At 48.1% G+C, this 13,638-nt stretch overlaps 1 protein-coding gene across 1 annotated transcript in view; it reads left to right on the forward strand.

The window, feature by feature from the left end:
• The window catches only part of LOC123019439 (cytochrome P450 2J2-like), a 35,944-nt gene that overhangs the window by 12,430 nt on the left and 9,876 nt on the right, over positions 1-13,638 (forward strand). The window contains exons 3-6 of the mRNA XM_044422325.1: positions 5,914-6,063; positions 7,089-7,249; positions 11,215-11,388; positions 12,083-12,224. Of these exons, the coding sequence (XP_044278260.1) occupies positions 5,914-6,063; positions 7,089-7,249; positions 11,215-11,388; positions 12,083-12,224 (627 nt within the window). The remainder of the gene's footprint in view (positions 1-5,913; positions 6,064-7,088; positions 7,250-11,214; positions 11,389-12,082; positions 12,225-13,638) is intronic.

Consider the following 13,638-nt stretch of genomic DNA (forward strand, 5'->3'; position numbering starts at 1 on the left):
CATTCTAAACACATTCCCACCATCAAAAACATGCCAGGACACCTCATCTTTCTAACCCTATCCCTACCCTGGCGCACACCCCTAACCCTATTATAGGGCCAAAGTTCCACTGAAACTCATGCGATTTTGAAAAAGCCCTCCCTGAGTACCTTTTTCTGCACATCTCAACATTTCTGCCCATTCTAAACACATTCCCACCATCAAAAACATGCCAGGATGCCTTGTTTTTCTAACCCTAACCCTACCCTGGTGCACACCCCTAACCCTAATATAGGGCCAAAGTTCCACTGAACATAATGGGATTTTGCAACAGCCTTCTTTGAGCAGCTTTTCCTGCACTGCTCAACATTTCTGCCCATTCTAAACACATTCCAACCATCAAAAACACGCCAGGATGCCTCATTTTTCTAACCCTAACCCTATCCTGGCGCACAACCCTAACCCTAATTCAGGGCCAAAGTTCCACTGAACATAATGCCTGGTTCGCCCGGGTCCTAAGGAAGATCTGGTTCCACCCTCAACGGCCCGCTGTGACGACTTTGCCAGGCATTTTAGGGTGAAAATCGCTGAGATTCGTCACGAGCTGGACTCCACTAATGAATCAGAGATTTCTGGGGAGACGCCAATGCTGCTGTCTGGTCCACAATTATTGGATGAATTTCAGTTATTGCGGCCCGATGATGTGGACAAGGTGCTTGGATGAGTACGTCCCACCACTTGCCTATTGGACCCTTGTCCATCTTGGTTAATAAATAATTCTAAGCACGGGATTGGGACCTGGATCTTGGAAGTGGTTAACGCTTCTCTGAGGGAGGGTCGGGTGCCTGCCCCTTTAAAGGAGGCGGTAGTCCGACCGGTCCTGAAGAAAGCGTCACTGGATCCAGAGATGGCCACTAACTATAGAACAGTGGCCAACATCCCGTTTCTGGTCAAGGTGTTGGAGCGGGTGGTGGCGGGACAACTCCAAGCACTCTTGGATGAAACTGATTATCTGGGCCCATTTCAGTCCAGCTTCAGACCCGGGTATGGTACTGAATCTGCCTTGGTCGCCCTGTACGATGACCTGTGCAGGCAGAAGGACAGGGGGGAGTGCGTCCCTGTTGGTTCTCCTGGACCTCTCAGCGGCTTTCGATACCATCGACCATGGTATCCTTCTGGATAGGCTAGCGGGATTGGGGGTCGGAGGCACTGCTTTGCAGTGGTTCCGCTTCTATCTCAATGGCCGATTCCAGAAGGTGGTGCTGGGGGACTATGGCTCTGCACCATGGCAGCTATGCCATGGCAGGGGTCCATTTTGTCCCCTTTGCTGTTTAACATCTACATGAAACCGCTGGGAGAGGTCATCAGGAGGTGTGGGCTGCGGAATCATCAGTATGCTGATGATACCCAGCTCTACCTCTCGTTTTCCACCAATCCAGGTGAGGCAGTGGCTGTGCTGAACTGGTGCCTGGCTGAGGTAATGGGCTGGATGAGGGCCAATAAACTGAAGCTCAATCCAGACAAGATGGAGGTCCTGTTGGTTGGCGGATCGGGCTTCAGAGATGGTGGATTTGACCTGGTCCTGAATGGGGTTGCACTCCCTCTTAGGGACAAGGTCCGCAGCTTGGGAGTGCTCCTTGACCCGGAGCTTTCACTGGAAGCTCAGGTGACAGCAGTGGCGAGGAGCGCTTCCCTTCAGCTTCGGCTGATTCATCAGCTGCGCCCATACCTGGAGTATGACTGCCTGGTGACAGTGACACACGCGCTGGTGACTTCCCGCCTTGACTTCTGTAACGCGCTTTACGTGGGGCTACCCTTGAAGACGGTCCGGATACTTCAATTGGTTCAAAATAGAGCTGCCAGGCTGCTGACGGGGACGGGGCGTAATGTTCACATGACTCCAGTCCTCCGTCAGGTTCACTGGCTTCCCATTGAAGTCCGGGCCCAATTCAAGGTGTTGGTGATGACCTATAAAGCCCTAAACGGCTTGGGTCCTGGTTACCTGAAGGAGCGCTTACATCCATACATGCCCGGCCGCCCCTTGAGATCTGCGGGAGAGGCCCTTCTCCAGGAACCCTCCGTGAAAGAAATTAGGAAGATAGGTCCTCGGAGGAGGGCTTTCTCTGCGGTGGCGTCCAATCTATGGAATGCGCTTCCCAGAGAGGTCCGCCTGGTGTCGTCGTTATTTGTTTTTCAGCGCCAGGTGAAGACCTTTTTATTTAAACGTCATTTTAATTGTTAATAATATCTGCTTATTTATCTGGCCAGGGCGACTTCTTTTATATTGTTATTTATTATTGTTAATTTTATATTGTTATTTTTGTATTTTATTGTATTTTATTGTGTTGTGAGCCGCCCCGAGTCTTCAGCAAACTCATGCAAAAACAACGTTGGAAAAACGAGGCATCCTGGCATGTTTTTGATGGTGGGAATGTGTTTAGAATGTGCAGAAAGGTTGAGATGTGCAGAAAAAGCTACTCAAGGAGGGCTTTTTCAAAATCGCATGAGTTTCAGTGGAACTTTTGCCCTATATTAGGGTTTGGGGTGTGTGCCAGGGTAGGGTTAGGGTTAGAAAAACAAGGTGTCCTGGCATGATTTTGATGGTTGGAATGTGTTTAGAATGGGCAGAAATGTTGAGCAGTGCAGGAAAAGCCACTCAAGGAGGGCTGTTTCAAAATCCCATTATGTTCAGTGGAACTTTCACCCTATAGTAGGGTTAGGGGTGTGCGCCAGGGTAGGGGTAGGGTTAGAAAAATGAAGTGTCCTGGTATGATTCTGAAGTTTGGAATGTGTTTAGAATGTGTCCCTACCTAGCCTAGCAAGAACCGCTGAGTGTTTTTCCACGGTCACAAAACTGTCCCCAGAGAATAATGCTGGGGGCTATTCCAGGGACAAGCAGGCAAGATACTGGTGCCGTCCAGTTATGACTTATCCAGAGTTCCCCCTCCTCCCAGATAGCACTAAGCTTAGATGGATGAAATCAATCAGTGCTTTTCTGAGTGGGGCAATTGCAGAAGCATCCGTTATTTCCTTGCTCCTCCCCTCTTCTGTTGGATGCTCATAATCTGCTGGGTTGGAAGAGTCAGAGGCACCCCAATGGGCCGCAGGATCAATGTCACTGCAGGGTCTTTGGGCACAGAAGCTGGAAATGTTGGCACGCTTGCCTGTTCTGTCTTTTGAAGAATGCGGGCCTCCTGAAGTACCCCGTTTTTACAGCTCCATTCCCACACCTGCTAAGCATGTCTCTTGGCCAGCAGTCCTCTTGTCCTTTGAGCACAAGAGCTCCCCATAGCTTAACCCCAGCCTGGTAATCTGATACCAGGATTACTGGATCTGGGAAGCATGTCCTGGGCAATGCTGTCATTGCAACCCTTCCATCCCTTTGATCAGCACATTCCTGTAGCATCAGATTTTGGCATCTGCTGCACTTTTCTAGATCCCGGAGATGTTCTTACAATTGAAATGTTTTGTCGTTGCTCCTGCTCTTGTTTATGCATCCCTGTAGTAACTAGATTTTTTATTCCTCTGCAAAGTGTCTCATTGACTACTGTTGAAATGTCATTTCTTGTACCTGTGAGCCCTGTTTTTTTTTAAATCTCCTGATGATTTGAGAGCAGTAGACCATTCAAATTTCCGTTCCCCATTGAATGGAAACTTTGGTAAGAGATCTGAATTTATTTGTTGCTTTATTTTGGCATCCTGGGTTGATGAAGGGCCATTCGCAGCTGCTGTCTGTCTATAACCGATTATTGCAACCTGCTGAATTAGCTACCAGCAGCCTTTAATGAAAATTCTGCCTTCATCTCTTGCATTCTAGCACCCTCTAAAGGTTGCACAGCAGTTTGGATTAAACAGTGAAGAGGAAAGGCAGTTGTGACCAAATTCAAGTTCAGGTGGTCTTAGATGGAAAGCCGAAGGTCCAAGGGGGAAACCATGTAGAAAAGTTGAAGAAAAGACTTTGATGTTTAGTATACTTAGAACATCAATTCTTGCTGAATTAATTTGCTGAACATAACCTAGCATCCGATACCTCCCTTCTTTTCTTTAAGGTGTGGGTGGTTCCATCTTGTAATGCACGACAAAAAAAAGTTATGAAAAAAGTGAACATTAGGCATAAAACTAATGGAAACATGTGAATCTTTTCCGTACGTCCTTGGGAAGTTTGGCCAAGAGCTGTCTTCCGCAGCAAGTGTTTATCGGCCCTTCTCATGCAGGGCTGGAGTGGAGCAAGGAAGCACATCAATTAGGTGTGATCCAGTGCTGGAAAGTCAGGTTCTGAGAGGGTATATTTATTTTATTTATTTATTTTTGGATTTATATCCTGCCTTTTTCTTACAAAGGGCTCAAGGCAGCTTACATCATTCTCCTCCTCCATCTCATCCCCACAACAACCACCCTGTGAGGTAGGTTGGGCTGAGAGTCTGTGACTGGCCCAAAGTCACCCGGTTGGCTCCATGGCTGAGCGGGGACTCGAACCCGGATCGTCTGAGTCCCAGTCCCGTGCTCTTAACCACGACTCCACACTGGCTGGGGGCTGAGGAGATCTGGGTCCAGATACCCCCTTGGCCATGAGGCTCACTGGGAGCCTTTGGGCCAGTCCATCACCCTCAGCCTAGCCTACCTCACAGGGCTGTTGCTGTAAGGGCAAAATGGAGTGGACCAACTGACCAGCGGACGAGCTGAACGCTCACAAGCAACCAGGCCCAGGTGGGAATTGACCAATTGCTCTTGGTGACCAGTTGGGATGGACCTCTACTCCCAGGAGACCCATTACTTAGGTGATGTGGAGTAGGGTTAGTTTTGCTATTTTCTGTTGCGGTGCTGAACTGAAGCATCTGAGCAATCTTGGGAACTTGGCTGATCCATCGGTCACAACTCCAAAGCAGCCCAAAGCAAATCAAAGTATTTTTCAAAAGCAGGGTCAAAACGAACTCTTGTTTTTGGTGCATACCTCTAATGAAAGACACAACTCCCTCTAATTAAAGCACAGTAATGAGCAGCACCAGAAGAGATGGGTTTATTAAGTTTGGAGCCCAAGAAGACCAAACTATTGTTTGGTCATCTTATGAGCCTGTCTGAAAAGAGAGGATGAAACCCATTTCGGTGCCACCAGGCCCAGATGGGATCTTTTCTGGAGTATTTTAAAGGACTCTAATATGAAATTGCTGATCTTCTAGCATAATATGTAACGTGTCCTTACTATCAGCCTGTTCACCAAGGGTCTGCAGAATGGCTGATGAAATCCCCTAATTCCCTTAGAAATCCCCTTGAAATTTCCTAATTTCTATAAGGTGATCTAGGGGGATTCAGGTTATGACAACCTAATCAGCTTAAGGTCTGTTCTGTTGAAAACATGATTAAAGATAGACTAGCTGGGACAAGCCCTGCTGAGCAAAAACCCAGCATGTCTTCTGCAGAGATAAGTCCTGGCTCACCAACTTTTTGAGTTCTTTGAGTATGTTGATAAACTTGAGCCGGACTATACTAAGGCTTAAAGATACAGAAATATGCATGCATTTGTGATGTCCACACATTTAGTTTTTGCCGAATGCAATACCCTCTAGTATAGCATGGTGCCAGATTTCCCCATCACAGATCTAATCTGTAGAACTGTAGAATCCATAGATTATGGCACATTGGTGTGACAGTGTAAATTGTAGCATGTGGAGGTGGGGATTTGTTGTATGAAACAGCCCAAATGTTTCAGTGCTACAAGGTGGAAAAGAACAAGGGCCTCTTCGATGGTTTCTAGAAAATGTAGCGCTGGCCAGTTTCCAAAGAATATCATAGCTCAAGCAGCCTTCCAGGAGCTGGGTTTTGCAGCATCCTGGCACTGTCCATGTGGCATGTGCCATGCTGGAAACCGAAAAACACGTTAATGATTTGTGTTCCTTTTGCAAGCATTGCTTTCTCATTGATTCTCGATGGCTGCAGGTATTGTGCTTTCCAATGGTCGCGTCTGGAAGCAGCAGAGACGGTTCGGAGTGGGTGTTATGCGGCAGTTGGGGCTGGGGAAGAAAGGCATGGAGAGCCAAATCCAAGTGGAGACCCATCGGCTTGTGGAGGTTTTTGCGAGTGCAAAGGGTATGCAGTGTTTGGAGCTGGTGCGTTGTCTGTCATATGATGTACATTTTGGACTAAGGTTTCCCTTTCATTTTGTTTTACATGTTTCGCAATGCGATGCAACGCAACGCAAACATTGTCTTCAGTGTCAACATTCTCCCCAGCTCCATCATGAAATTCCACGAATATGCAAGTCAGCATAGTATTAATATGACTCTAAATGGTCGTCCAGCCTGTTCTGGATGGCGCTGAAGGAGCAGGTTCATAGCATGGGGTGACCTTTGGTCCATCTTTGTCACTTGACGCTCAGGCGGCACCAGGAGCTTGGAGCGCCTCTGCTGTTGCCCAGCCACTCCCCTACCTGGACAGGGACCACCTGGCTTCAGTCACTTCTGCTCCAGTAATCCCTAATCTCTAAATTAGATTACTGCAGAGCAATCTACATGCAGTCGCCCTTGAAGACGGTTCAGATGCTGCAGCTGGTGCAGAATGTGGTAGCCGGATTAAAGCCCTGGACTGGTAGGCCCAAACACATGAGGCCAGATCTGGCCTGCTCACAGCGGCTGCCTGTATGCTTCCAGTCCCAGTTCAAGGTGCAGGTTTTAACCTGCCTGGCTTAGGACTGCAATACCTTTTACAGTGCCTCTCCCAGCCACAATCTATTCAGGCATTATGCTTCACCTCCGGGACCTTTGTTGGGGTTAGGGTGCAACAAGGGGGAGGGCTTTCTCTCTGGTGGCCCCTCCTATGGAACAACCTTGGCACAGTGGCCTGCCTGATACCAAAGATCAGCTTTTTGGTGCCAGGTTAAGACAGCCCCTTTCCCCAAGGCCTTGAAAGACTTACCTGGCCTTCCAGGTGTTTCAAAGGGATTGCCCATTCCAGCTGTTTTCCAGAGCATTCTTTGCTATTAATTTTTAAATGATTTTTTCTGATTTTCTGATATTTTATTGCATTTTAATCGTATGTTTTATGGATTATTGTAAAGCACCCAGAGGGCTTTGGCTGTGGAGTGATATAAAAATGAACAATGACTTCATTTTCAGGGCAGCCGTTCGATCCTCTCCTACCCATCACCAATTCAGTCTCCAGTCTGATCTGTGTGTTGGCCTTTGGATATCGATTTTCCCTTGAAGATAAAGAGTTCCAGGAAATGATAGATGCCGTTGATTTCCTTCTGAAGTTTGGGTGCACCATGTGCCATACCGTGAGTCCCCTGTTTCTTTCCTACTGGGCCAGAGAGAGACTCTAAGCTGAAGGCAGCCTTTCTAGACGTAATCCAGGGGTTAGAATGCTGCACTTAGTCAAGGAACATCTAGCTTTGTGTTCCTGTTCATCCCTGCACACAGCACAACAAAGGGAAGGACAGACGCTTTTCCAGCCTGCAGATTCTGAAGCAGGCCCACAGGATGAGTGGCCCACAAGATCCTAGACTCAATCAATCCAGCCAGTGCGGCCCACGGCTAGGGCTACTGGGAGTGGTAGTCCAAACACATTTGGAAAGCCACATGTCTGCAAGACCTGTTTGGCACAGGCACAAAATCTTTCTGAACTTTGACAAACGTCTTTTTCTTGGTATAGACAGCTATGCTGGCAAATGTCATCCAATTCTGCTGGAAGATAGCAAAGTTCTACACAGTTCATTACAACAGACATGCCACTTGCTGAATCTATTTTTCTGAAATGTGGTAGCTTCTATCCATGGAGAGGGGGCTGCAAATCAGGCCTGCAATTTTATCTAATTATCTTGAAAGGAAAGAAATTATAACCCTGCGCTAATTCCCTATGTAAACCAGTGGAGAACTTCATAAAATTCATTCAGTTTTGATTTAGTTTTGGCTCAAACTGGCCACCTCCAAAGTAGTCCAAGCTAAATCAAACTATTTTCCAAAATAGGATCAAAGCAGTCTCTTGTTTTTGGTGTGTACAATAAAAAATATAATCCCAAGAAAAGCAAGAAGAGGCTGGGCAACCATTAGAAACAGGACCTAACCCTTTTTACAAGCTCTCCTAAATGCAGAAGGAGGATGAATCCCATGCTGGGGCCACCACAGAGAAGCCCCTGTGACTTAGGCCCACCGATCGGGTTTCTAATGGTGATGGAGCACAGAGCAGGACCTGAAGCACTGGCGCTGGTGGCAGGTGCCCAACGGAGCTTGTGGGCTGGAGGGCAGGGTCACCACAGGTAGCACCGAGGAGATCCAATGTTCTCTCCTTTCCCTCTTTGTAGAGCATTGCATTACATTTGCACTCACATTTATTGTACTGTTCACCCGGGTTTCTTACCTACGTACCTTACTTACATTTTAAAATCAGGAGGGCAATGCAGAAAGCCAGGGGGATCAGTGGAACACACCAAAGCCTCCTTTGCAGAAGGGATCCCAGGTACACAGAGCATGTTTACACAGAAGTAAGGCCCCCTGTTTTCAGTGGGTGTTCCCTAGCGGGGTACAAATGGAGTGAAAGTCATTCCTTGGTCATTTTTGCTGGCTGGGGGCTGGCTTTCATGGTTGTTTTCCTGTTGACGAATTTGCAAATCTGTGCAAATTGGCCAAAACTGCATACCCCTTGACCAAAAAATGCATATTTCCAAACTTTAGGCTTTGGATGGAGTTTGTGCATTTTTATATGACGTATTTTTAGTGGCTACTCCAGCAAAAATAAAAATGTAATGCCAGCAGCCGCAGCAGCAGCAACAGTGGTGCAGGAGTTCCAAAGAAAGCCAGCCCTCTGCTGAACCTGTGGGACGAACTGGGGGACATCTACACATGTCGGGTCTACTGCGGATTTTCCCAACAGTCCTGCCTTAACACCATATAAAGACAGCAAGCAGAGGTGGAACCCAATTTGCATAACCCAGTTGTATGCACTTAATTGGGCTTCTGCAGTGAACAATTAAGCAAGCATGACTGCCCATTCACCCAGTCCCTGTGAAGGTTGCGTTCTCCAGATAAGCGACACGCAGAGAGACCTAAATTCCACCAGAGCGATCTTGCGCACGTGTGCTTGCAGTTCAGACCCCTGGATCCCACAGGAGTTCGCTTCCAGCCGAAGATGCACTGGGGGGCCAGTCCATTTTCATAGCAAGCATGCAAGAAGGACTGGCCGATGTCTCAAGTAGGCAGATCATAAGCAGAGATGTTTGCGAATGAGCAAGCAGACACATGTGCCCTGCTGCAAATTGCAACACAAACAGGGATGGATCCTTTCAGCTGAAGAAGAAGCCTAGGGTGAGGGTGCAGCAAGCAAAAGATAAAGACGCCCAAGATTGGAGCATTGCTTTGCACAGTCTTGATGCTTGCAGAGGAAGAACCGGATGGAAAATGTGCTCAGAACCTCTGCACAGGAGAGCTGGAGGAAAAGAGAACTGGGCATGTTCAGCCTTGAGAAGCGAAGACCGAGGGGGGACATGATATCCCTCTGTAAGTACCTCAAAGGATGTCACAAAGAGGAAGGTCAAGATCTCTTCTTACTGGTGCCAGAGGGTAGGACACGGAATAATCAAGTCAAGTTGCGACAACCCAGATTCAGGCTGGACATCAGGAAAAGCTTCCTCACTGTCAGAGCAAGACGACAGTGGGACCAGCTGCCTGGAGAGGTGGTGGGTTCTCCCACACTAGAGACATTCAGAAAGAAACTGGACAGCCCTCTGAGTGGGCTGGTGTAACGTGGTGTCCTGCAACAGCAGGGGGGGTGGACCTGATGGTCTTCATGGCCCCTTCCAATCTACTATTCTATGATTCTATGAAATCCGGACCATTAAAGTTGACTCGGGGTGCCTACCTGGGCCGCCAGTGGGCTAGGCAAATGCAGTGCAAGGAAACCTGCCATGCCTGTAGGTGGGAGACAGACAGACGAGGGGACCGAGAGGAAGAGGGAAGCGCTCTGTATGGGCACCCACTCCGATGGAGCACCTTGCGGGATGCTGGAGCAGGAGAAGACACCGAGCCGGTGACTTGCTGGGCGTGGGGAGTCCCTATCTTGATTACTTGCGGCTTCCAGGATACCAGATATGCAGGGGAGAGGGTGCTGCCCTGCCCTGCCCTGCAATAGGCAAGTTGGAAGCTGACTTGCAAATTCAGGAATGTTTACATGGGAGGAGCCCAGTGTCACAGTTTCCCAGTTGTAGGTCAATACAGGTTTTAGACCTCAACACTTGTGACTTGCACTGAAGCCAGGAAAAAAATGTAACCAGCAGGGTGGCAAAAATAAACACGGGAGAAAGAGCTTCTTGCTGAAAACCCCAAGAGATGGATGGCTCAAGGGCCATTCAGTATCTTTGTCCAAGGCAACCACACTTAAAGGCAGCCTGACTGCGAGGATGCCTGACTTTTGGCATGACAGGAATGGCAAGAAGAAGAAACGGGAGGCCGGCCAGGTGTGAGACCTGCCACCCTCTGGCACCCAGTTAAGGCTGCTCTTTAGGAGGAAGCATCTGGCAGCACTCAGTAGCATCTCTTTACTTGTTTATGTCATTTTTATATAGGTGGATGAGTCGGTGGTTATGTGAGCTGCTTTAACGAACTCAGTCGTATGAACCTTCGTAGTTTAAGTCATATAAGAATGCAATTTTAAATCACTATAGTGAAATTTAATCAAGTTTGTGATGCTATTTGTAGTTTTTAGTGCATTTGATTATATTGAAAGAATTGTACCTCTCCCAGAGAACAATGGCTATGGGAAGGCATGGACATCAAATCCATAAGTAACGGTGGTGTGAGAGCCCTGTTCTCTGTACCCATCAGTGTCTTCAACCCTAACCCATCTGCTGACCAAAGTGCTCTGCGTGGCTCGAAACCGTCCATGAAACCCACAAATACTATTGTCTGGGCAGCCGCATTCCTGGGCCAGCTAGGCTGTCTTCTGATCCAGTCTAACTCTGACTGCCTACCCAGGACAGGAGTGACTGCAGCTAAGTCTGGCTGCTCTATGAAATGGCGACAACCAGAAAGCAGCTGGGGTAGCTCGGAGTGGCTCGGAGTGGCTCTTGCCCATTGCTGTCACTTGACATCCAGGAACAACTCAAACAAACAGCACGTACCACTGTGTAGCTCCCCCTCCCCGGAAAAAAAAAGACCCAGGAGGTGATGGTGGAGTGCCGATCCGAAGAAAATGGCGACGGGTGAGGTTTATGCCTGCCAGTGATAGAGTGCTGTTTCCCCTTTCCTGCAGGTTGCTGAGCTGTTCCCTTCGATCTTTATCCACCTCCCAGGGCCTCATCAGAAGGCCCTGTCCTTCTCACAGCTAGTGCTTTCGTTTGCGAGGAAGGAAATTGAGAAACATAAAGAACAGACTCGGCATGAGCCACAGGATTTCATTGATTTCTATCTACTTCAGATAGAGAAGGTGAGTATCTAGTTCTATCCCAAGACAGGATGGTGGTCAGAAACCACCACCATGTTCCCCAGCCGTCCTTCAGGCAGTCTTGCTGCCCCATTCAGACCCAAACCTCTCCCTTCGTGTAATCCCAAACCCATGCCATCCCATCCTATCCCACCCTGGCTTCATGGCACTACTCAGAGAAACTGGCTTCCTCTTGCTGCAGGCCAGGGCCAGTCGCTAAGCTCGGCAGCAAGCGTTAAAAGAGAGGCTCTCCTCGAAGGGGGAGAGCTGATTGCTACCACCAGGAGCAGAAGTGGCAGCAGAAGGAGAAAAAGGCCATCTCACTGAGTGAAATGGTCTGACTCTCTCAGTTTGTTACTGACATTTATTTATTTAGAATATTTATATGCCGTCCTTTTGCAGAGCCTCAGGATGGCTTACTGAGGCCTTGTTTAATACAAATATAAAGTAGAGCATCTTCCGCCTGGGAGAGGCCCAGAACCTCACACTGTCCTGATGGTTTGCTGCCTATCCCTGAATCTGGGACTTTTACTCCAGCATGGGCTCCATATTGATGAATTCCCCAACCAAAAGCCTTGGTGGCGTCTTTGTTCTTTCCTTCTCAGTTGGGGCCCCTCATGGTCGCTCTCAGAGATCAAGAGCCATAAATACCTGCAGCCTGTTTTCAACATTTCATCTTTTCTATTACCAACAACAGAACAAGAACAACCCGTCTTCCAGCTTTAACGAGGAGAATCTTTCTGAGACTATCCTTGAGCTCTTTATTGCAGGAACAGAGACGACTGCCACGACTTTGCACTGGGCGCTGCTCCTCATGGTGGCTCACCCAGATGTCCAAGGTAACCCCGTGTAGGAAAGAATTGGATCGTTAATCAGAGATGTGCAGTCCTCCTACAGATCCATATGGGTTGACTGATAAATATTAATTCATACCTATCAGGCCACTAAAACGAGGACATCCAGAAAATACCACAAACTCTTCCAGTCTTAACTCATCTGACACAGGACAAAAGGGAGTTACTTCAAAGTAAATGGAACTGATAGTGAAGTCAAATGTAGGTGGTTGAAAGATGCCTTTGTGGATGATAAGCATTTAATTACTCCTGATCTGTTTCCCACATTGCTTAAGCGAACAGATTAGATGGGAGATTGAATAGCCAGATCAACAGCTTGGTAATCTTAACGTCAGAGCGGGGCGCAGTGCCATGGCTTCTCCACATCACTGGGGGTGGGTGGGGGATTGCATGCTTCGGGGTCTCAGTCCTGAGGTTCTGTGACTTAGAATTCCAAAGGGTGAGGCCCAGCCCTGGGCCACTTCCCTCGCAGCTGGTCCAGGAAGATCCACGAAGCTGCCTTCCCAAGTGTGGAAGTGCACCCTGGAGGGTGGGGAACAGGCTGTGCCGGGAGGGGAGATGTCTGGGGTTATTTACCTACCCCAGTTCCTATCAATGCCGCAGCTGCTCCCCTCCCTCTCCGGACACTTTATCAAGATGGCCAAAAACATTTTGGTCACTCTACGTTTTGACACAAAACTGGGTGGGATAGCTAAGGCCCCGGAAGATAAAAGGAAGATCCGAGGTGATCTGGATAGGTAGGAGCGCTGGGCTGAAAACAGCAGAAACAAATTCACTAGGGACGAATGCCAAGTTCTGCACCCAGGAAAAAGAAACCAAACGCATAGTGACAAGATGGGGAATACTTGGCTCAAGAAGATGCAGGTGAGAAGGATCCTGGAATTATTGTAGATCACAAGATGAAGTGGAGCCGACAATGTGATGGAGCTGCAAAAAATAAAGTGCTATTTTAGGATGTATTAATAGAAGTATTGCTTCCGAATGACATGAAGTGCCGGTTCCCCTTTACTGGGACTGGTTAGGCCTCGTCTGGGTCCTGGGTCCAGTTCTGGGCACCTCGGTTGAAGAGAGAGGCAGGCAAGCTGGGAAGGGTTCAGAGGAGGGCAATGGGGATGAAACCAGGACTGGAAACAATCTCTCTCCTTAGAGTTTGAAAAAGACAGGCAAATTTATTTCTTTATCCAATTTCTATACTGTCCAACAGCTGAAGCTTTCTGGGCAGTTGACAAAGCCTTGAGAAGAGAAGGCTGAGGGACGATATGATGGCACTCTAGAAGTCCTTGAAAGACTGTCACAAAGAGGAAGGCCAGGATCTCTTCTCGATCATGCCAGTGTTCAGGACATGGAACAACAGACAACTTACAGGGAACCAGATTCAGGCTAGATGCCAGGAAAAATT

This window comes from Varanus komodoensis, unplaced genomic scaffold, assembly GCF_004798865.1.
Source record: "Varanus komodoensis strain SLA01 unplaced genomic scaffold, ASM479886v1 scaffold125, whole genome shotgun sequence".
In the NCBI taxonomy this organism is placed as follows: Eukaryota; Metazoa; Chordata; class Lepidosauria; order Squamata; family Varanidae; genus Varanus; species Varanus komodoensis.